This window comes from Peromyscus leucopus, chromosome 8a (genome assembly GCF_004664715.2).
Source record: "Peromyscus leucopus breed LL Stock chromosome 8a, UCI_PerLeu_2.1, whole genome shotgun sequence".
In the NCBI taxonomy this organism is placed as follows: domain Eukaryota; kingdom Metazoa; phylum Chordata; class Mammalia; order Rodentia; family Cricetidae; genus Peromyscus; species Peromyscus leucopus.
In genome coordinates this window covers 22760593-22785200 of record NC_051085.1, presented here as the reverse complement: position 1 = coordinate 22785200, position 24608 = coordinate 22760593, and the positions used below count along the sequence as shown (strand labels likewise).

At 41.7% G+C, this 24608-nt stretch overlaps 1 protein-coding gene across 1 annotated transcript in view; it reads right to left on the bottom strand.

Moving 5' to 3' along the window:
* Positions 1-24608, bottom strand: part of Rnf217 (ring finger protein 217) — a 111959-nt gene that overhangs the window by 19342 nt on the left and 68009 nt on the right. The window contains 2 exon segments of the mRNA XM_028868345.2: positions 2464-2628; positions 17687-17920. Coding sequence (XP_028724178.1) covers positions 2464-2628; positions 17687-17920 — 399 coding nt within the window.

Below are 24608 nucleotides of genomic sequence, written 5' to 3'. Positions count from 1 at the left end.
AATACTGTGTCTTTGAAAAAAGAGGAAGATGAAGAAGAAAGAGAGAGAGAGAGAGAGAAGAGAGAGAGAGAGAGAGAGAGAGAGAGAGGAAAGAAAAAGAAAAGGTAATGATGGAGCTATAAAATTAACTTAAAAACATAAAGATAACAGAATGCAAAAATAAAAATAAGCTTGCTCAAAATAAAATTCAAATACATTTTGCTACAAATACTGAGAATATTTACATGAAAATAAATTGACAATTGACTTGGAAGCATTGTGTATGAAAATTTCAATCTTTTTTTCTGTATTTGTAAATTTTAATGGATGATTTGTGAAAAGAGGTCTTAGGGTATGAAACATTAACTCACTGAATCCATCTCCTTAACTCCTATTAGAAGAAATGTTTCTTTGGAGAAGAAAGGAATGATTTCAAAGACCAAATTAAAAAAAAAAAAAAAAAAAGAAAGAAAGAAAAGAAAAAATGAGGAGGAAATGTAGAGCTTTTAAGTCATGCCTGGAAGAAAGAGAATGTTTGCAATCAAAACAAGCCATAAAATATGACTTACACCAACTTGTGACTTACACTTCATGGGTGTGGATTGCACCAGCAAATGGTGGTTTCAATACTGTCATGTTATCGGCTCTGTGGCTCCTTCCTTTGGACTATTTATAGGGTAATTCTTTTGAAAGCCCCTTTACCTTTTACCTGTTACTCTGAAGAGCTGCAGCACTTACACCTTCTCTTAGCTATTTATCTGTACTTGTTGAAACTACACAAGTTGTTAGTGCCCTTCGTAAACACACTGGCTGCTTTTTCTTTCAGCCTTCCATTTAATGTCAGCTTAGGACACGGATGTCACGAATGCCTGATTTTCTGTATCGCTTCTGTTCTTTAAGAAATCCCCCACTGCATTTAATGTTGCATGGCCATTCGTTCAGAGCACAGCTTTAGAACAAGACTAAATGTTTTTTTACAGCCAATTTAGAGAGATGTGAAGTACACTCTTCAGGGAAGTGTTCAGGAGAATGAGTTAATAACACTCCTCAACTCCTTCTGGTCTGGGTCAGGTTTGAAACTGAGAACTACCTCAGAGTGAAGTGGCCGTGGAGAGAAAGGTGAACTGCCTCACTGTTTACTTCCTCTAAAACAGGACAAAAAAACTAATGTGCACCGAGCAATTGGTTCTGTTCTCCAGGGCAGGGAAAAGTAAGAAAACCTTAACTCAAGTCACTACGGACCACTTTCAAGAATTCAGTCAAGCTGATCTGTAGGTCCAGCTACTGAGGAGGCTGGGGCAGGAGGATCACTTGAGGCCAGGAGTTCCAGGCCAGCCTGAATAACACAAAAAGAAATTTCCTCACAAAGTTCTTCTGGTCACCTAAGAATATAGCGTAAATTTCACTAACTAGTTTCACTATTTACTTTCTATATGCATAAAAAAGAATGTGAATTTGGTACAGCAAAACATGACATGCTCACTAATACATAAATTTATAAAATACTTTTACTACAATTTGGATTCACCATTATTAATTTTAAATTCTTTTCTAATAATTGGAATTCCATTTATCTAGTGCTAGGTCTCAAGGGAACAACTGCAAAATTTATCCTTAAAGGAAATTGGGCCCAGTATGATTACCCAAGGTAAATTGGTTCAAATACAGAAGCCACACACAAAGACTTACACACACACACACACACACACACACACTTTCTAAAGTAAACCTTAAAATAAAAATGTCAGACTCTCCAACAGATGCGTATCATGTAGCATTCAGTCTCATATTTTCGAATTAGAATGACTTGCTGACCTCTCTAGAGGTCATCTTCCTTGGCTACTGCAGAGAGAGTTTTCAATATCTAGGTCCCAGCTCAGAGGCGTGCTAATTCTTGAAGACATGAATGGTTGTCCAGAGAAAAATGGAAAAACAGGCCTCAAAGAATCGCCAATTCCTGATATTAGCACTAGCCCTGTCCTTGACAGATTTACAGAAAGACAATGGTGGTCAACATCGTGAAGCAGTGACAGGCACGTAAAGCAGTGACAGGCATGTAAAGCAGTGACAGGCAACGGCAGCAGCAGAAGAGCAGAGGACCAGGGGATTCAGTCTGCTCCAGGTACAGGGCCTGCAGTTATCTATGGCAAGTGAAATGAACTTTCTATTGTCTTCACAACGGCATCTACTTGCTCACGTATCTGAATGTGTAAGTGAAAAATAAGGATTTCTGCATTTTAGACCAATATTTGTTTGTAGCGTTCTTAAATTCTGAATTATCATGCTAATGACAACAATAGACACTATGTGCACACACATGTTCCGTTTGACATGCAACGTAATTAGTCTTGAGAAATGAAACAGTAAAGCCTTCTTCACCCCTGGGCAGGCAATGATGAATACGCTACACTTCCATACTGTGAATATTGCTCAGTTACATGCGGGCGTCGTTTTCCTTTCCTGTCCCGCTAAGGGTTATCTCACCTTGCACTTTGGACACTTCTGGGCATTTCTCTGCCCATGCTCAATTTCGCTGGCCCAGTGACGCAATAACTTGTCTCCTTTTTTGTACTCCTTGCAGTTAACACCTTCATGCCAAGGAGCGTGGCACTTAAAACACCAGATGAATTGGCAAGTGGGACACTGGATCTGTGTGAGAAAAACAGTATTAGTACCTATGAGATACACGAACGTTTTCTCTTGTTGTGATGAAACACCATGACCCAAAGCAGCCTGGGGAGGAAAGGGTTATTTGGCTTACACATCTCAATCACAGTCCATTGTAAAGGGACATCAGGGCAGGAAGGAGCCTGGCAGCAGGAACTGAAGGGGAGGACATATAGGAACACTTCTTACTGGCTTGCTTCCCATGGATCGCTCAGACTGCCCTCTTATAGAACCCAGTACCACCTACTCATGGGTAGCACTGCCCACAGTGGGCTGGGGCCTCCCACATCCATCATCATTCAAGAAAATGCCCTATAGGTAAGTCTGACAGAGCGATTTTCGCAGTTGAGGTTTCTTCTTCCCAGATGACCTGAGCCTGTGTGGAGTTGGCAAACAATTAATCAGCATGGTGTCCAAAAGGATAAGAATGTCAATGCTTCTGGAAATTAGCTGAAAGGTTATTATATGAAATACTTTCTCCAAGAACAAACGAGACCAAATCTTGGTAAAATATGAATACTCTGTTACCGAAAGAGGAAAAGACTGTTTGGATAAGGATAGTTTATTGTTTAGAGACTACTCAGGCATTCATTAAACATGCGAGACATTTTGAAAATTTATTTATTTTTATGAGAATCTCCCATATTGAAGCACAAAGTAATTCTTGAAGGCACCAAATCCAAACACTTTGACAGCTCGTCAATTCATGTGTCCTTTGAGTCAGCTTTCCAGTCATTTCCATTGCTTTTCTGTAGCTAGTTTTCCTGCCTGTCCACAGTCAGGACAAATCTCTGTCACCCACCAGTCCCACAGCCACTCAGACCCAACCAAGTAAACACAGAGACTTATATTGCTTACAAACTGTATGGCCGTGGCAGGCTTCTTGCTAATTGTTCTTATAGCTTAAATTAATCCATTTCCATAAATCTATACCTTGACATGTGGCTCGTGGCTTACCAGCGTTTTCACATGTTCTTGTCATGGCAGCGGCTGGTAGTGTCTCCCTCTGTCTTCCTGTTCCCTCCTTTCTCCTCTCTGTTAGTCCCGCCTGTACTTCCTGCCTGGCCACTGGCCAATCAGTGTTTTATTTACTGACCAATCAGAGTATTTGACATACAGACCATCCCACAGCACTTTTCCTTTTTTTAATTATAAAATGTATTTATTCTGTTTTTCATATTATGTATCTTCATCCCATTCATTCCCTGTTCCTTTTGCATCTGCCCTCTGCCTCTGTATCCCCTCCCCCAATAAAACAAAATTCTAGAGGAAAAAAAATGAGAAAATTTTAAAAAAAAGGGGGGGAGGGGAAGAGAATTAAAAATCTCATCATGGAAGCTACAGTGCAACCCAACAAGTCACACCACATACTCTTTGGTCCATATACCTCTACTTGCAAGTATTCATTGCAAAGAGTCACTGGTCTGGTTCTAGGCCCTTGGTCTCCACTACATGTTTGATGCTGGGCCCCTGCTAGGGCTCCTCCTGGACATCCTGCTGGCGCCCTGTGTTATGGAGATCCTGCAGCTTTGGGTCTGTAGGTCAGATCCCTTTACATGCTCCAGCAGATCACAGATGGGGTGGATGTTGGGGCAGGCCAAGCCATAACCCTGGTTCTGGGCCTGGACAGCTGCTGTAGGGTTGGCCCACCAGATGGGAAATGGGGACAGTTGTCCCATGCTCACAGTTTCAGAGGTGGCTCATCCATACCCCTGCTAAAGGGTTGGATCTGTTGTGCTGCTCTGGTGGGGTGCAGGGCCTGCTCTCCCGAGTGTTGCAGCTGGTGGGAATCATACATAGCTCTCCCGGGCTGGAAAGATGGATCAGTGGTTAAGAGCACTGACTGTTCTTCCAGAGGTCCTGAGTTCAATTCCCAGCAATCACATGGTGGTTCACAATCATCTATAGTGGGATCTGATTCCCTCTTATGGCATAAAGTTGTACATGCAGATAAAGCACTCATATATATAAAATAAAAAAAAAATCCATTGCTTTTCTTACCAAAGGCTAGGTTTACTTTACAGGTGCTTCCTCAAAGGGGAAGCACACTGGCAATGCCACACTGCTGCATCCACAGTGACCACTGAGAATCCTGTTAGAAAGGTATCAGTGTGTTGATCCTGCTGGTGACACCTTAAGAAACCATGAGAAAGCAGCCTTCTTCGGGAATATGAATTTATGGAATACTCTCACTAAAATTATCTGTCTTCTACTCAACATGGGAGATATCTCTTACGCCTTTCTTTGTTTTGAATGGTAGTGAAATGTTACATTTGTACATAGTATTCCTCATTCAAATTTTAAAGGTATATGATCACAAATACATGGTCCCACTCCCATTTGATTAAAATGAACTGAAATAAAACGTCTCACCATGAATGATCTTATAACTAAGACCTCGTTTACTCTTTGTTCTTCTGCACATTGCACAGCAGCCAGACTGAATTTATTGACATCCTGAAGAACAGTTAAAGTTTCTTTCAACAAACTGTAGCTAATACTACCCCTTACATTTTTGGCTACGGATGCTTTTTTAACAGTGTGGCCACTGTGCACATTAACTAAGAAGCAGTTACAATCACGGCTCTTTTGCTTATAAGTCAAAAGACTCTAGTTCTCACTCATGTCAAGAATTAAAAACTCGGAGCTGGAGAGATGGCTCAGAGGTTATGAGCACTGGCTGCTCTTCCAGAGGTCCTGAGTTCAATTCCCAGCAACCACATGGTGTCTCACAACCATCTGTAATGATATCTGGTGCCCTCTTCTGGCCTGCAGACATATGTGCAGGCAGAATTCTGTAAACATAATAAATAAATCTTAAAAAAAAAGAAAAAAAGAACTAAAAACTCTGAGCATGCTGGCACACCCTTTCAGTGCTGGCACTTGGGAGAAAGATTGGAGGCTACCCTGAGCTATACAGAGACTAGGTCTCAAAAAAAAAAAAAAAAAGAAAAAGAAAGCAGGGATAACCATATTTTTCTATGCAAATATGAAATAGTAAAATTTTGCTTTCAATTTTATATAAAAATGTCAACTGTTAGAATAAAATTATTTAATTTCAAAATTCTGTTAAATGGTAATAATGCATCCTATTTTTCTTATTCTCAAAATAATGCTACAAAAGGCCTTCATAAGTATACATTACAGATGATGACGGATATTAAGTAACCCACCCAAAGTAACATAACATATAGGTATTAAGAAAGTACTTGAGCCTAAATTTGTCTGGCTACATGGCCAGCATACTCTTTACTGAATCAAAACAGCTGATCACACTCGGTGGCATTCCTTCATAAGTGAAAACTTAAAATTCTGAATCAAAAGTCACCATGGTTACACTACTCAACTACCCACCATTTTACAGGATTCCCAATCTCCTAATATAAATAGGGAGACTCCTTAGTTTGGGGACGGGGGAAGGTTACTACTATTCAGTGGTTTTAAAAAAAAAAAAACACATTTGCCTTTTCTGTATACTAAAATTAAAATTAGTCCTTTTAAAAATAACAAAAGGGGGTTTATTAGATTGGCTTGCACAATATGGGCTTGGTGCACCAACAATAAGTGTCTATACATTAAGCTTGTTTTGTTTTGTTTTTTAAAGAGAGGGCTTCATGTAACTGAGTTAGCTTCCAACTGACTATGTAGTAAAGGATGCTCTTTCCCTCTTGATCTTCCACCTCCATCTCCCAAGTGCTGGAATTCCCTTCACCACGCTGGACTAAGTAAGTAATTTTTAAGGTAAGAACAATGAGTTGACGTGGGTAAGCTTCAGAAGATAAAGCAAGAGAAACTATTTTTCCTCTTAGGTCATTCAACAATGCAGAATAGACACCATTATTATAAATTGGGGGTGGGGGTTCCTTTTGTATACAAATGGGAGATGTGAATGGGAAAGAAGTGAAGAACACATCTTTCCATCACTCATCTCGCAGATGTCAGAAAGCTTGAGTACTTAATTCAATCATTTCCTATTAGACAGTATTCACAAGTCTAAATCATCAAACTCCAGCCATCATTAGATGAAAAAATTTAAGGCCCTTTGTGCAGTAACTAAAACAAGCCTGAGGACCTGAGTTCAATCCACAGAACCCCTATTTAACAAAAGCGAGGCATGGAGGTTGTTCGTGCTTATAACTGTAGCTCTGGGGAGTTGGAGGCAGGTATATCCAGGGCTAAGTGGCTAGCCAGTATAGCCTAAGTCAGTAAGGTTGAGTACAGGGTCAAGTAAAGACTCTGTCTCAAAAACTTAAAAAACACAAGGTGGATGGTGCCTGAGGTTGAACTATGCACATGTTCTCTCTGTCTCTCTCTCTCTCTCTCCCTTTCCCCTGCAGCGTTTTAAATTAGATTTAGATTATATTTATTAGTGACTAGAAGAGGTAATACAAAGTTACTTTGAGAGTCACTTCATGAAGGTGGAATATTACAATGGCTCAAGGATCCACATGGCCAAAAGTTGAACTATCATCACATCTACAGATGTTGAACAGTGATAATTAGAAATATGTGATTATCTTAAGGTACCATCATGAAGGAGCCTGGTACCTGGTGTCACAACTAAAGAATGTGGTACCCAACAGAAAGTGAGTCCTACTAATTTTTATCAACACAGATGTAGAGACAAAGCGAGACGCCCATTATAAAGCAAGTTCTGAAGTAACTAGGAATAACGAAAACTCACACTCAACTGCTTTCCATACTTTGAACTAAAATAATAAACAATAATAGCAACTTTGGTATTCAGAGAGGATACCCAGATTGTTACAGTACTGGCTTTTGTCTGAAGACGCCATGCCTTATTTATTATGCTCTTAACCATATTCAAAATTGGCCTTATGCACAGACATCAACAATGCAACTTCGTCCACTCCCGTGTTCAGTTACTGCTCTCAGGAAATGCCAGTTCACAACCACAGGCCTACCACATGGAGAGTCTGCCTTCTGAAACAAATCATCTTCACGCCGAAGCACCATACTGCCTTCTTCCCATTTGGACTGGTGTGAATGTGAGATGTGATACCTGGTCTCCAGCGGGGGGCAGTGTTGGGGAAGGTTGTGGACACTTGAGGAGGTGAAGCCTTGCTGGAGAAAGTGGGTCACTGGGGCAGTTGCTGAAGCTTTAGAGCCCTGCCGACTTACTTCCCGCTTCCCTGTCTACTCTTTTGCTTTCTGACTGCAGACATAACGTGGTCCCAGATGCAAAGCTGCCTCAACTGCTCTTCTTGCCACACACTCCCCAGCAGGATGGACTGCATCCCCCTGAACTGCAGGCCCAAACAACTCACTCACGTTCACTGCTTCCTGTCTGGTGTTTTGAGACAATGAGAAAGGTCACTAATACACTACTCAAAGTTAATTTGGAGAACAGCAGCTCTGGGAGCTTGTTGGAAACACAGGACTCATGAAAGCCCATCCAATCAAGAATTTACACTTGGACAAGATTCTCTTCAGGTGATTCATAACCATGCTAAAGTTTGAAATGGACTAATCTATGCCTTCCAACTCCATCTCTTTGACCACAGACCATTGGACTCAGAGATTCTTCCAAAAACATGTAGCTACAGATTTGACACAGTTGACCAATTGCCGAAGAAGTAGCTGATATCTGCTTCGGCGGCAGAGGTGACTCACTCTTCAATGATGAGAAGCAAAATATTTCTGTTCTCCTTAGATGCAAAATGGGGATACACATGGATTCAGCCTTTACCGTGGCGGCAACGACAAGTGTGTGTGCAGACCTCTGGAGAAGAGAACTATCACTGACTTGTGCTCTTATGCTACCGGAACTGTCTGCTTCGCCCTGAGCCCTGCTTCCTTCCTTCCCACTTCCAAGGGGAGGGGCGGGGCAGAGTACTTAACAAACCTTATTTTGATGGCCTAAGAAAGATCACCTATCTGCTTCCTATAATTGAAAAGGGTCTAATTAACACAATCTGTCCATTGACATATCCTGAGAAAGCTTCTTTCTTCAAAATGACTTCCCTATACTTCCCAACAGGATTTAGTACCTTCACCAGGAAATTTACTACATTAGGTATGCAGACATCCAACCTCTCCAAGAGTTTACAAATTCACTAAGGGCAAAGACTGGATTCTCTAAACTAATAAGTAAAACATAGGCAATCAGTAAATTTTTTGTAAAAGGAATCCGATTAAATCCAGTAACTGATGTGGTACTACCACATCACCAGATGATGTTTACTATTTCATCTTCATGACACTTTGTCGATCATCATGATTGAGGTACAAAGTCTTCTGCATGAATTAAGAAATAGAAAAGAATTTTACAGCACATTTCTGACACCTGAAGCACATTAGTTTTCACAGGAACTTTTGTCACAAACTCAGCTGCCCTAAGCAAATGATGTTTGCCTGCAAACTCACCATGCCAAGAAAACATTCAAGACAAAGCCAAAATAAAGAAAATGGTAGATAATTTTCCACTAAATTTCCATATTCCTATATACAGTTGACTCATCATACCAAGAAAACACTCAAGACAAAGAAACCAAAATAAAGAAAACTATAGATAATTTTTCACTAAATTTCCATATTCCTATATACAGTTGACTCATCACACCAAGAAAACACTCAAGATAAGTCAAACTAAAGAAAAATGTAGACAATTTTTTCACTAAATTTCCATATTCCTTTATACAGTTTTACCTTTTAAAAACTGACTTGTGTAAATGCGTGGTGTATGTATGTGTAGGTTCATCTGGATTTCTGCGTTTGTGTGCGGAAGCCAGAGGTCAATATCTGATGTTGTCCTCTATTGCTCTTTCTCTTGTTTCTGAGACAGGGTTTCTCAGTGAACTTGGAGCTCACCACGCTATGCTGGTTGGTGAGAGGGCTCCTGGAATCTGCCTTTCTCCAAGCCTCTCCAGTATTGGGGATTACAGATGCCACCATGCCCAACTTTTATGTAGGCTTTGGAGATCTGAATCCAGGTTCTGCAGTATATATATAAAGTTACCAACTGAGCCAATGCCCAGCCCTATATTTTTAAATAAATCACAAAATCACTATTTACTATGCCCAGGGTTAGACAACATTCATGTATAACTGAAGCAGTATGAGGGTACAAGCTACTTCAGTTTTCCAGGAGGAATTTTCTTTATTAGAATATCACGTCAAACAAATTCTCAATAAGGAAACACAGTCACCAATTAATGAGAAACAGAGACTTACATAGCGCCTGAGTGGCGTGTACTGACCATACTGATTTTTTTTCTACACAGAAAAGAAGGAAAATACCTTGTCTGTAAGGAACTTACTAGTGCAGACAGACACGAAGCTGGGTAGCAATAAGATGATGTATAACTGCCAGGGTAGAAGCTTGAAGATCAAGTCTTTGGCCTGGGAAAGATGTTTCAGGGAAGGCTGGAAGACACCATTCTCAGAGTGACTGTGGTCTTGCCCAAGGGGCAGAATGTTGCTATAACATGAGATAAGACCCTCTGTCGGGCAGTCTACCTGGAGTACTTGACAGGGCCCTGAGAGCACACAAAGAAACAAAGTATTCTAACAACCTGAACTCAGACAGCACTTTGGCCAGCTCACCCTGAGCCTTGCTGACATATCCAATAGACAGAGTCTAGAAAAGAAAAAAGAAAGCCCACAAGACTGGGAACCAAAAGGGCAGAAAACATGTGAAGAGTCACACAGGGCAGGAGAAGGTGTATCAAGATACCAAGCTTATCCAAACCTGTGACCTTGCTAACCTCCCATAATACCAAATTTGCGGCTAGTATTACATATTTCATACACAGTCATTTGCACAATGCACTCACCTCAAAACTTTCAAAAAGATTTTTCATGCTGGAGGCATGTTTATCTAGGGTCGTGTATCTGAACCTACAAAGGAGGACTGCTTCCAAAGAGCTCTGTCCCCTTACCTGGCATCACCGTTTCTTATCAGCCCACCTGGAAATACTTTATAGACCTTCCCTCTAAGCTCAGAAAGCAAGGCCTGGAGAAGAGTCTGCTACATCTTGTCTAGGGACCTACTTTTTCACTGATGTATAAAGGGGAGGAACCGGAAGATTCTGCCTTGAGCTGCCTAATGCGCAGGCCAGTATGGCCCTGCACTGGGCTTGGTCAGAAGAGGGACTAAATGAGAAAAGGCTGGTGTGCAGAGGATGAAAGAGAAGAAATAGAGAGTCCCAACTCTTCTCGTTCCACAACATGTTCTGACCACCGTTCATCAGCACCTGACTTGACTTGCTTACCCTTCTCCTGGCTGCTCAACACCAGAAACGATCAACACCAGAAACGATTCTTGGTTGTCTTTTCTTCTAAAGACTCCAGAGACAGTGGGATGACAAAAAACAAACAAACAAAAAAAAAAAAAAAAACCAACAAAACCTGTTCCAAACACCACTGTGCGTCATTTTATGCTGACTATAGGTCTGGATTGTTATTATTATTTAGGGAGTTTGTGGGGTAGATGTAAGGATAAAACATCAGGTGAATTTCAATATTTGGCTGTTAGAAGTTGAAGGCAAGAAAAAAAAAACATGGCTATTTTATGAAATCAAGAAACAAAAAAAGGCCAATTTGGCAAGGCACTCCATAAATAAACAAAGAAAGAAATGTATTCATACAATCTAGGCTTGCATCAGAGCTGAGCATTAGTAAACACTTCAAGGCTAACATATGCAGCACACCCTTTGTTTAGCTGGCTTCTTCAAATCTGGCTGGACAACTTCATTTTTATCTCCCTTGTGCAACAACATCTGAGAAACTACATTTGTTTTCTGTCAGTTACTGACATGGATGATGCATCAGTCCCAAGAGAAATCAGTGCGTGTTTGGAGCTAAACTGACCAGTGATTGGCAGCTTGCTTCTCATTTGTAACCAGTCAGCTTGAAGTGATGGTGTGTGTGTGGGGGGGGGGGGGTGCATAGAGAAAGAAGAGCAAAGCATACTAATTTCACATTCATGGGGAAGGATGAAATATTTTTTACATATAGAAAGAAATCCTCTTATTTCTACTGGAAGTAGGACAAAGTACACTTTCCAACACAGACTGATTCCACAGCCTTCTGAGAGCCCTTCAGAAATTATTTTCACCACACACTGAAACAGCGTACTTGTGCACCTTTATAGAATGATGACTGGGGTGGGTGTGTGTGTGTGTGTGTGTGTGTGTGTGTGTGTGTGTGTGTGTGTGTGTGTGATCATTCCAGAAGGTGCTAAAGCTGTAAGGCTGTTTCTCCAGAACATCGAAGTATCTTTTCCTTCTCCCTGATGGCGAGTCACAGCAGCATTGTGCAACTCACCACAGTTCTGCTGAACATCTGTGAGGAGTGAAGGGCTGTTAGTTTTGCATTCAGGAACCACAGAGGCGCCTTTGACATGCTCGCTGTGCTGATATGTACGACGTTCAACTCAAGCTGAGTCAGGACGAAAGGTGGCGCATTCCTAGTCTACATTTGGAAGGAGAGCGGAGCTTGGGATCGAAGGACCTCGGTAAACTACAAGAAGCTACTTGTGATCCTCGATGGTAAGCTGTTTCTCTCTCCTTCTCTCCCTAGAACAACAACCCTCACTCCCCCCCCAAGCAATTTTTTTTTCTCTTCATTTTTATAAGTTTGGTTACTGTGATGACTATTCTGGGTTGTCAACGTGACTGCACCTGGAATTAATTAAACCTCAAGTGACTGGGTACAGCTGGAAGGATTTTTCTTAATTAAATGATTTGAAGTGGGAAGACACACCTTTAATCTGGGCCACATCTTCTGCTGGAAGCCTATATAAAGGATGTAGAAGAAGGAAGCTCTTTGCCTGCTGGCCTCACTCTCAATCCACTGGCATTAGAGCTTACTTCTTTGGGATTCTGGCCGAAGAAGACCAGCCGAAATAAATCCAGTCTCGTGAACTGAACAAACACTGGATTCCAAAACGCCCCCCACCTCTCTCTCTCTCTCTCTCTCTCTCTATATATATATATATATATATATATATATATATATATACACACACACACACACACACACACTGATGGATAGATGACACAGAAGATATAATCTATCTATCCATCCATCAGTTCTGTTCCTCTAGACTCTAGAGTCTACAGAACCCTGAATAATAAAGTTACCAATCTTTTCTCCAACCTCCTAATACTGATGACCTGTATAAATCACTTCTGACCCATAGTTCAAGGGCATCTCTCTGACGTCCCAAAGGGTCTTTACACTTTGTACCATTAACACTGCTCTAACTGAAGTCATTTTCTATGACCTGCCAACCTACCCCGTTTCTCTTCTTCCAGACAGTCAATGTCATCGATCCTCTATTCCTACCATTCATTTCTGGCCCTATCATTGGCTCCATCTCTACTCTTTTTGACTCTATGCCCTTTCTTAAGACTCAGGGCTGTTGACTTTGCTCATTATTGTCTAACAATAATGACCTAGCGGTTTCGGGTTTGTGTTGAACATGTACGATGTGTTAGTCATGGTACAGGCCTTTACATGTGTGATTTCATTCAGTTCTTATCATACTCTTAGGGCAGAGATGCTATTACTACCTCTAGTTAAAGATGTGTAAACTACACTCATGGTATGAGAGAAAGTGTGACAGGCTGAGAATATAAATCAAGCTTAAAGCCAGTGTTCTGACCTACTTGGGCAAACTCAACATTCAAAAGCTTAATGTTTTTACTCTTTAAAGAAGCCTCTTCAATCCCTCCTCTTTTCTTCTCCTACACTCCCAGCAGTTGCCACCTATTGCAGGACATATTTATTAATATTTGTTATTTATATATTGGTCCTTTATTAGTTCCCTTAGCAAGTAGATTTCATAAGCGTACTCTCAAGGTCATACGGCTACATATTAGCAGTGAATGAAGTCAGCCTGAAACAGCCTCCTAGAGACCAGTTAGAAGGCAAGGCTCTAACCAAACAACTACACAAATGTACCATAAAATCCCAAATGATAATCTCTATGGAGAAGACCTTCAGGAGCAGGTGATGCATTTGTCTCTAGGTGTGATGTGAGAACATGTAAGCCACATTGATTTTCTCATTGTTTACTTGCTTGCAGCTTGACAGGCGGTAAGTATGACATCAAGACATTAAAAGGACTATTTAGACTAGAACTTGTATTTTTAATCAGAAAATCGAAGTCAGCCTTACAGAAAAGGAACTGCACAAATTTTTGACCTTACAGCATGAGTGACGGGGGAAATGATGTAAATTTTTTAATGAAAAAAAGTAAAACTGATCTGACAAGCTTGTCTCATTGTAAACTTCTCAACTCAGGAAAGCACTTACTCAATTTGATATGAATTTGATGGTGTTTAGAACACAGCACACCTTATTGAAATTATGCAAACTGTTAACTGGGGGCCTGGGTGGACAAATGAGCACCCAGACTTCTGATTACTGGTGGTATCTTCTACCTGTCCCGTTCTCATCTGTTTAGTACAAATATTTAACAAGCTGTCTTTACAAAGAAAACTATACAAATGAAAAGCTCAGCTATGGCATGTTAGATCTTAGCTTCATGTGAGATGCATTCACTCAGCTAGAAAACGACTGTGACATTTTAAATCAATCTTAAGTGCTTCTGACTTGATAGGCAAAAGTATAGTAAGTGCTCAAAGTGACATTTTCAAAGAAGATACTGTAACCCAATGATTCAAAACAGTACTACTGAAATAATTAAACACAATAAAGGATTTGTTGATAGGTACAAACCTACCTAGGAGTATAAATAATATCATAAAGAGATATTAAATTACTCAGAGACATTAGAGATTACAGGTGACCTTTTTTATTTGTTAACGTATGCCATGGATTGACTGAGTTCTTCACTATATCAAATTGGAAGTGGATGTGGTTATTGGGATAGATGATTAAAATACATCAAAATGAACAAAGTCCATTTGCTCACCTCAAGCATCAAGACCTTAGTGTCAGTCTACAATGCCACCCTGCAAGCATGCACGGCACGGGGCTTGCTGGAATGACCATGGCAATGCCCTTCTTAACTCAGTATGAAGATCATTTTGAGCAGCCAATCGGGCAGTGCTAATAATGTGCAGCCTGAGTTTGGTGAGGAGAGATGCTATGTGAGCATTATACTAAAGAAGTAAGAAACACTGCTTCAGGACTCACTGGAATCATGCCTCAAACTATGGACAGGATGGGACAGGGAGATTATATGTCTCTTGTCTGTCATGATTTTCTCCTCTAGGAGAATAACCAGGGGGCAACACACATAACCATACCCACATTCAGTGGTAGCGTGGCTGTTGTTGACATCTGCACAATAGCTCTGCTTTGAGTTGTGCCGCCGTTTGGATCTGGAATGTCCTAAAAGCCCACGGATGCTGGTGAAGGTTGGGTTGTTACCTACAGTGTTACCGGTTGGTATGAAACCTTTAGGGGTGGGGTGTAGGGGATGAAGTTAGGTCGTTATGGGTCTGTCCCTGAAGCAGTATTGAGGCCCAGCCCCTCCCTCCCCTTTTTACTTCCTCTTCTACTCTACATGTTCCTGCTACTCACCACGGGCTCCAAGACAATGTGGACAGCCAGTCATGGACCGAAACCAGAAGGCGATCTCCCTCCTTGTAAATCAAGTGTCTCTGGCATTTTGTCACAGTGATAGAGCTGGCTAGCACATACTTGCTGTCCAATCTTTCTCAAATGCTGAAGGTGTAAACTGCTTTATTCTGAGCAATATTTATTTTCTACTTAATTTCTGCTCTCCTCAAAGCAACTTCTCTTCTGGGCCATTTGTCCCCTGCTCCTTTGCGTACCTACTGGCCTGCTGACAGTCACTGGAAGACGCCTGTTATTGGGATATATTATCCAAATACCTTTGCTTCGCTCAAAACCACACACAGCTAAACAGATATGCGAGGTGATAAATTATGTTTATCCTAACATGGTTTTGATGAGACAAGACATAATATTTTATTCTTACAGCAACTGTACTGTAAATTGTAGTACTTGCTGCCCATTTAGGAATAACATTATAGTTTAAATTACCCAAATTATTTTCACTTTGATTCAACTATGCATTCATGTTTTGATTATCACAAATTCCAAAACTGAGTAGTCTCATTTTATACATATATCTAATTCTTAAAATAATTTAAAAAAATACTATAAGTTAGGGAAAGACAAGTCTTTCTAAAACTAAACATTTCTTGATAACATTCATAAAATACAACTGGAGTAGAACCTAAGAATACAATGCATGACATAAAACACAAGTCTATTAAGACCCATCATCTCTGTAGAACATTGTTTCAGTTACACTATTTAATAATCTCAAGATGGCAGGCTTCTCACAGAAGACTTTTTCCTGACAGTTATGCCTTAAAGAGACTAGAGTACCTAACGAGACCACAAATAAAATACCATAGCTGTGAGAGTTGAGCAGCCTCAAAGGCCAATTAGTCATGAAGAGACTTGGACTAACCAAGCAGGACTCTAGCTCCCCACTGCCACAGTGGAGGGGAGGAAAATACTCACTAAACCAGTCTCCTTGAGGCTCCAGGATGAATAATGGAGCGGCCACTGTTTCCAAGACACAGCACATGGGCAGGAACTGTCCCTAAATGGAGAGGCTGCGATGGTGAAGAAAGACACCATGGCATCAGCCTCACAGCCTCATTCTGAAAGTCCCCAGAGTCTGCTGCGGGTCCCAGGAAGGCTCCTAGGAAGGTGCTACATATTACAAGACCATTGTTCTGGGCAGGGCTGATGCACTCTTGTGTCCCGACAGCTGTCTAGGCTGCATCCCACAGCTCGGCCTATGGTTCCTGTCCTTGGTCTTGCCCTCTGTGGCAGCCTCTGAACGCTGCTGGTCCGATGTCTCTCGAATGCCTACAGAATCAAATCCAAACTCGTGAGCACGCTGTACAAGACTCAGCCTGACCTGCACGTACCTCTCTTCCCAGCTGCCTCTCCCTTCTTTCCTCGGCTGTTTCCAACACACCCAGCCTCAGCCTCTGGGCCCAAGCACTGACTCATGCTTTCTCTGACATGCTTTCTTCTGGCAGCCAGAACAATTCCTTTTCCATGAAGCCATTCTGACCATCCCAGCTAGTGCCTACCCAAGCTCTCCACTTATATATGCATATTACGCGTGTCCCTTCTGCAACAGACTGCATCTTACGCACCACCCCCTCCCAGATGTCTGTATGGTAAATAAAGGCTTGTTCCTAGGGTGGGAGCAGTGAGAGGTGTTCCAGCTTCAGGAGGCAAGGCTTAATGGCAAGCCTCCGGATCTCTGAGGCTACGCCCTTTGAAGAGGACCCTGGAGCCCCAAACTCCTCCTCCCCCAGCTCTCTTTTGCCTACAACCACAAGATGAGTATCTTTGCTCAGGTGATTCTCCTACATAGGCCCAAAACGACCAGGCTAAAGTTCCCTGGACTGTAACGTCTCAAACTGTCCAAGAGACAACGCAAACCTTTTCTCTCTATAAGTTGATCGCCACAGGTATTTGTTTACAGTAACAGAAAACTGACCAACACACCTTTATGAGACTGTTTTGAGGCAGGGACAGGGTCACATTTGTTTGTCACCTCTGTGAGTAAATGCCGAGCACATAGCAATCAATGTTCTGGTTTTTTGGCAAATAGTGAATGAACCGTGTTGTATACAGTTTTGCTCATCATAGACAAAGGCTGAGGAAATGAAAATTGAGACCATAGAAAAGTCAAGCCCATTACTTAAAAGAAGGGGTGAGGAGGGAAGCCCCCGTATTTACTTAGCACTTGGTAGCAGTGATGACTGTCACTCTGATGCTTAGCCTTCTTTAGGTTATTAAAAGAATTTTCAACATGATTAAAGACAAGAAAACTTCAGTTAAATCCTCCACTGCGATCTCTTAGCATTGGCCTCCCCAGACTACACATTAGAATTGCAGGCAACGTCTGCTGACCTGAGGCTCTGGATAAGGGGATAGGAGAGTAGGAGAAGGAAGCCCAAGCAATGGCCGCTACCAGTCGGCCAACCATGGCTGCTCCCATCCCGTGACCTTGAACCTACCACTCTGGAGAGAGCATGCTTACTTTGTATCTGCTTTCTGATCTGGAAGGAGTGGGGATATGTCCTTTCTTCTTGAAGGTGGTGAAGTGTTTGCACTGAGGACACGGCTTGGTGCTGGCGTCAATTCGGCCAAGTTCTGAGAAGTACTTATACTTGATGGAGTCTTCGTGAGTCAGGTTGTAGACAACAGTAGTTTCCTCCAGGAACTCGAAACACTCTGTGATCGGGCATTTGATTTCTACTTGGCCGAGCTGTACCTGGGTGAGAGGACAGAAGGAAAAGGAAAAGCCCACTGGTTATTAAGGTTCTTTGGTGCTGGTTTTTGCACACAGCATTAAATTATCTCATGCTTTCGAGAAAAGGTTATCAGCGTTCTTTCGAGATAGCGTAACGAACGATAGTCATTTTGAAACCGACATTGAGTACCAAAAACTAATCATGACCTGTAGGATGCTTAAGTGCTCGCTGAGAACGGTATTTGTCACAGGGCTCATTAAAGAAGCAAATGACCTTTCTACTCTTTTGGAAACTGCAGGGGGAGAGAACAGGCAGGCAGCGAGCCAGCTATAAGTCGTACGCATGACTCAGCATCCCGGGACCTGCTGACCAAAGGCATTTCGGAGATTTCTGCCCCACTGTACTGTTTCAGCCCTACGCTTTGGGCACAACTTTACAAAGAGAAATTTTATGAAGCGTTTATGTTTAATAGCTATTAGTTTATAAAAATAATGACCCCAAATTAATGTTTTCTTTGGCCCTTCCCTGACAAGCACATAAATAGCGCTGATGTTATCACAATCTTAGAAGTCAGGAGGAAAAGAAAAACCAGAAAAGCCTGGGTTGCTGAGATGGCTCAGCAGGTGTAGGCGCTCGATCCCCAAGACCCAGACAGTAGAAGAGGACCAACTCCCAAAAGTTGTCCTCTGACTCCATATGCACACTTTGGCACAAGCAAGTCCCCTGGCCTACACAAACACCAAATGAATAAAGATAAAACGGCCGAAACCACATTGGTCATATCATGACATTGAAAGTACAATGGTAAAATCTGGTTGTCGCTATGAGCACACTTATCAACAAATGAATATTATGGAGATGTTTAAAAAAAATAAACCGGCTTGTGATACAATTTATACAATTTTAATGTAAAATTATAGAGTAATTTATCCTTGACCAGTATACTAATATACCAGTAAGGGCACTTACTTAAAGCCAGCCAAACCTCTTCTACGTTATTACCAGGTTGGCTCATGGCTTGTCCTGGCATTACCATGTCTTCCCCTGTCTCCTCCCACCTTCAACTTCTCACCTACTTTCTCTCAAGTTTGTGTGTGATGAACAGCAAAGGCGAGAGCGAGTGTGTGTTTGAGATGTTTATTTTTAGCTGTTCTTTTCGGCCATGTTTTTTTCTCTTCTCCAGACCATGTGGCTTTCTCCTATTTCTGCCTTTGTCTTCCTGCCTTCTTCTCTCTCGTGGGTGGGTGTGAGGAAGTATCGTGTCGAAATCAGAGAGTTGTAATTGTTTGTCGGGTGAGTTTCCAGTGCCACCCTTTGGCACAGCGTGGGGTTTGGGGCAAAGGAGATTATAGTGCTGTGGCTAGAGTTGCCCGTCACTACTTTGGAAAACTCCCAGTTCCCCTTTATTCAAAGTCTGTTTTCTTCATCTCTTAAAAACGAGTTGTGTTAGAAGTTCTTGTTTTAATCATTTTCTGTCACATTTATTGTGAGTGGCATCTAGTTCCCATTCCAAATGTGAACAGTAACATCCTTCTCTCCCAATCTAGCTCTGTGGTCTTCTGGATAAATTCATGTTGTAAGGTCTCTGGGGTGAACTAGGCTTTCAGACGGTTCAATTTATAGCCCAGGCTGGCCTCCAACTGAGTCTTCCCTGCTCAGCCACCTGAGTGCTGGGTGTGCCTCTACATCCTGCTTTCCAACTATGTTTTATAATAAATTATTTTAAGTTGCACCTCGGGAAAGAAGTCCTTATAAGCTTTTCGTAGAGACAAAAATACCCATGGAATAGTAAGAGTTTGGGTTTATGAAGTTTGCAACAAATATTTTAAAATGATAAGATGTCCCTTCTTTTAGCATTCTGGATATATCTGTGAAGCTCCGCTCAGAACAGGGCACCGAGTTAAGTGCTGAAGCTTGGCAGGTGCCTATCAGGAATGAGGCAGGCACAGTTGGGACCCAGAGTGATGATGGTGTCAGCCTGATATGGTGGTGCATGGTGTCACCAAAAGCTGGGGAAAGCCTGGTCACTTCAGACCCATGAGGGTTGGTGCACGGTGTCACCAAAAGCTGGGGGAACCCTGATCACTCCAGACCTGAGAGGGTCAGACTAAGTGTCTTAGACTGAGTGAAGCTGGGTGAGAGCTTACAATCAACGGGACTTAGCCAATGAGGATGAAGCTGCTCCAAGCAGCCGAAAGAACTAACAGTTGAAAGGCTTGGAGACAAATGCCGAGCTCTCTAGGGCAGGGGTGCTGTGTTCTGTTCACCCCTACAGTATTGACTTACACAGGAAACATTCATGTGAACTTAAGATTACATCCTTAAAGGGGGTTAAAAAATAAGACTGGACCCCAAAGTATGAGTACAGAAGAGGCTGTAAGGATGAACTTGGATAGGAGCACAAGGGCAGGCAGGTCATTACGATCTCTGAGGCCCCTGGACTTTTGTCCCTATAAAAACAGACAAGTACTCAGTTCTTAGCACATGAAGGCACAGTTTCTCTACATTAGGGGGCAGCCCAGTTTTGTGCTTACGGGCCCAGGCTACCTGTTCCCAGCTTGATGTTTGAATTAATCTTCCTCTACTTTTGTAGTTCTTATTTTATCCATATAAGTGGTAGTGATGGATACAGCATTTTTATAGCTATCTGGGAACAGTCAGGTCTTATGGAATGCCATGCAGTTTGGAGAGTTGAACCATTCCAGACATCCCAAGGACGAGGCTATCTTGTTACTCTTGGAGCAGAGGGTGTTTACTACCTGACCACACTGGGATGCCATCCAGCATCCAGCAAGGCACCTGCTCTTCTATTTCAGTGGTTCTTGGCTCTTTCTGCAAACCTATTCCGTTTCCATGGACACCTCATTTCATGTAGTTTCCATACTCTCTATTCTTTCTCAAAGGTCTGAAATCCTTACCCCACAACAATGAACCAGTGACCTCACGCAGGATTTAACCGATCACAGGGAGACATGCTGTACATTCTACCCAATCATCCGCTAGCAATTCCATTGGTCTATCTCCAACTGGCCCTCTCTCTTCTGGCTTCCTTTGATATAAGACATAATTAACTTCTAGAACAACTGCACAAAAGGCCCTGGAAAAGTCTTTTGAGGGTTTAAGTTTCCTGGCCTACTCTAGAACCACACGTTCAGAATTTGAATTTTTTTCAGGAAGCCAATAATTGGCAGTTGGAACAATGACTCAAACCTTTCAATTACTCATACTTCCTCCTAAGAACAACACCCCTTTTCCATGCACAGTGTGACTAATGACTTATCTGACTCTTGGCAGTTAGGTGCAGATCGTTTTCAGGGTGGTTTTCTCAAAAGATGATTAGACAAGCATCTTGAGTACGCAATGCATACACATTTATTTATTCAGCAATATATAGTCTATTAATTTGAGGGTACATTTAGAAAAGGCCCTTTAACACTAAAGAAGGAAAAATGGTCCTACAAGCAAGAGTTGTTAAGCATTAAGTCTTTCTGGGTGGTACATGGCACAACAGCATATCCTACAATTAGTCACCTGGAGGATTACAGCAAATGGTGGGCTTCATAGCGGAGGTACCATGAAGGACGCCTAGGGAGACAGAAGGGGATGGCTATGCTAGGCTTGCTGGAAGAAACGAAGGAAAAAAATGCAGATTACAATCTTTGCTGTGATGGAGAAATGGCACTTTCCATTGGGCCTGAAGGGCTGGAATACAGAGAAACTTTCCCCAGGCAAAAGAACCAAGGACTATGGCTCCCAGATGGGAGGGACCTGGTGTGTCTATGTTCAGAACACAGGCCTGAGGATAAAGTTTACTGAGCCAAGGACAGAAATATGTGGGATGAAGTTGGAGTGTCAGCTAGGATATGACCATATAGACCTTGCTGATCATATTAAGAATTCTGGATTAGATTAAATTCATTACGAGTCATTTCCAGGTTTTAAAAGGAGTAATTTGTCAAACTAAAAACAAACAAATAAACAAGCAAAAAAAAAAAAAAAAAAAAAACCAAACACTCAAGGTCTTCTAGGAGAATGTACCATACAGGAGCCAAAGTGCAGGCTAAGAAAACAGCCGCCCTCGGCTGAAACCTGGCTCCACCAGATGCCTAGGGAGCAGGCAGCTGGTGACTGAACTTGGGTAACTCAGGGGCAGCCCATATGAATTTTGGAAGTGAGACCAATGGGGACTTTTTTAAGTTGACAAAAATGATCTGTGTTTATGCCGCACGACACGATGCTTTGAAACTGTGGATTGGTTACATCTGGCTCCAATATTTATTATTTTGGAGTGGGAACATTAAAATCCTATTTTCTTCGCAACCTTCAAGCTTATCATTCTTAACCGTCATCACCATACTGGACAACAGTTTCCTTGAATTTATCCCTTCTAACTGAAATTCTGTATCCTTTGGCCAGCATTTGCCCAGTAGCCGGATATCTTTCCCACCACTGTTGCCAGCCAGCTCTGGATAATTACAGCTATTTCAGCTTCTCTGAGTTCATCCTTTGCAGGTTCTAAATTTTCAGACTAAGATCATTTGCATTTTTCTTTCTGTCTGCCTACTTCACTCAACATGTCACTCAACGTTTGTAATGCTGTCACAGATGACAAGACTCTTTAAGGAATGAATAGTACTCCAATGTGTGGGTATGTAGATTTATAAATAAAGCAGTGGTTCACAACCTGGAGGTTGTGACCCCTTTGGCAAATCTCTATCTCTAAAAGAAATAATAATTTCTATTATGATTCATACCAGTAGCAGAATTGCAGCTATCAATTTTATGGTTGCAGCGAAAATCATTTTATGGTTAGGGTCACCACACCACAAGGAACTGTGTGGTGATATTTTATTTGTGCGTTAATAAATAAAGCTTTCCGGAGGTCAGGAGGAAAGGCCAGCCATTTTAAGTAAACAAAGAAGTCAGGCAGCACACGCCCTTAATCCCTTAGCAGGTAGGATCTCTGTGTGTTCAAGGCCACACTAAGGAACACAGCCAAGTGTGATGACACACGCCTTTCATGCCAGTACCAACCATAGAGACCTGGAGGTCTGTGCAGATAGACAGACAGACAGTGACAGAGCTGTGTAGGAAGAGGAAGTGAGGTAGCTGGGCTAAGAGCCAATGAAAGCCAGAAAAGCAAGGCATATAAGCCTGGGTAGACAGGAAGTCGCTCTCCTTGGAAGCTAAGGAGTTGGTCAGGTGAGGTTAGCTGGTGGTTTTCCATATTTCCCTGATCTCTCTAAGGCTTTAACCGACTCTGTGTTTTTCACTTAATAAGATCATTTAGAAATTCGTCTACAGAACTGTATTAAAACGTCACAGTAGCCGGGCGGTCGTGGCGCACGCCTTTAATCCCAGCATCGGAGCAGAGCCAGCGATCTCTGTGAGTTCAAGCAGCTGCTACAAGTGAGCTCAGGAAAGCGCAAAGCTACGCAGAAAACTCTCGAAAAAAAAATAAAATAAAAAAAATAAAAATAAAACGTCACAGCATTAGGAAAGTTGAGAGCCACTGATATAAAGCTTATTGTCTTCATCTACTAATAGATATTTAGGTTGATTCTACATCTTAGTTCTTGTGAACAACAATGCAATAAACATGGAGTGGAGATTCTCTTTTACATATTAATGATTGTGTGTGTGTGTATTTAATTATTTGGTAGGGCAAATATATGGATATATATTTTGTGGTGAGTGATTCTGTGGTGGTTAATTTGAGGGGAGCCATTCTTTCATTGCACATAATGGCTGCAGTAACGTATTTGATTTACTTTAAAATTCATTTTGGGGGGTCAGCACGGGCAGCACATGTGGGGTCAGCAGGCAGTGTGCAGTAGTCACTTCCCCTCCTTCTGCCACGTGGCTCCTGGGGATTCCACGCAGATGTTCGGGCTTACCAGCAAGCACCCTGACCCACTGAACCATTCCACCAGCCTGGCTGTGGAAATTGACATTCCCATCACTAGTACCCAAGTGCTCTCTTTCCCCCACATTCTCTTTTCTCCAGCATTTATTCTGTTTACATTTTGTAGTAACATTTTTATAGTAATGGGAACAAAAATAACAGGCATAGAAAGTCGATGAATCAGTGAAACCATCCTTCATGGCCTTGACAGCATCGATTAGTGCTGACAGTCTTTGCAACTTGGGTTTGATGGTACTACTTCATTGAAAATCTGCCCAATGTTTTATAAAACCTTCCTTAGGAATAATTACAAACATATGGTAAAAATGGTAGCTAGGCACTATGAATCCTCAAGAATTCATTCTTTCAGTGAGACAATTGTCAACTCTTGACAAATCCTGTTTGGGGGGAGCCTTGACTCACTCGGTTTTTTGCATCTTATTTTGAAGCAAATACCCAACATCATGTCATTTTTTTCATAAACATTTTCAGATGGTTCCAAGAACTGAGAAGTTCCTTTGCAACTATAAACATGATGGAAACATTTTCCCACATCTTTTAATATCAAATCGACGTTTTCAAAATGTCAGCTAACTTATGTTTACAGTACATTAGTGTTCTGAATTTACATAAACTTACTTTGCATTTTTGTTGTGCTCAATGCTGATGCCACTTCTTACATCACTGAAAAATATGTTCTCTGTTTCCTCTGAACAAGTTCATTCTTGTAAGGAAAAAAAAAATTACTTAACTGTAAAACAATCTCAAAGGTGTCAGCAGGAGGCATAATTATCCACTTAACA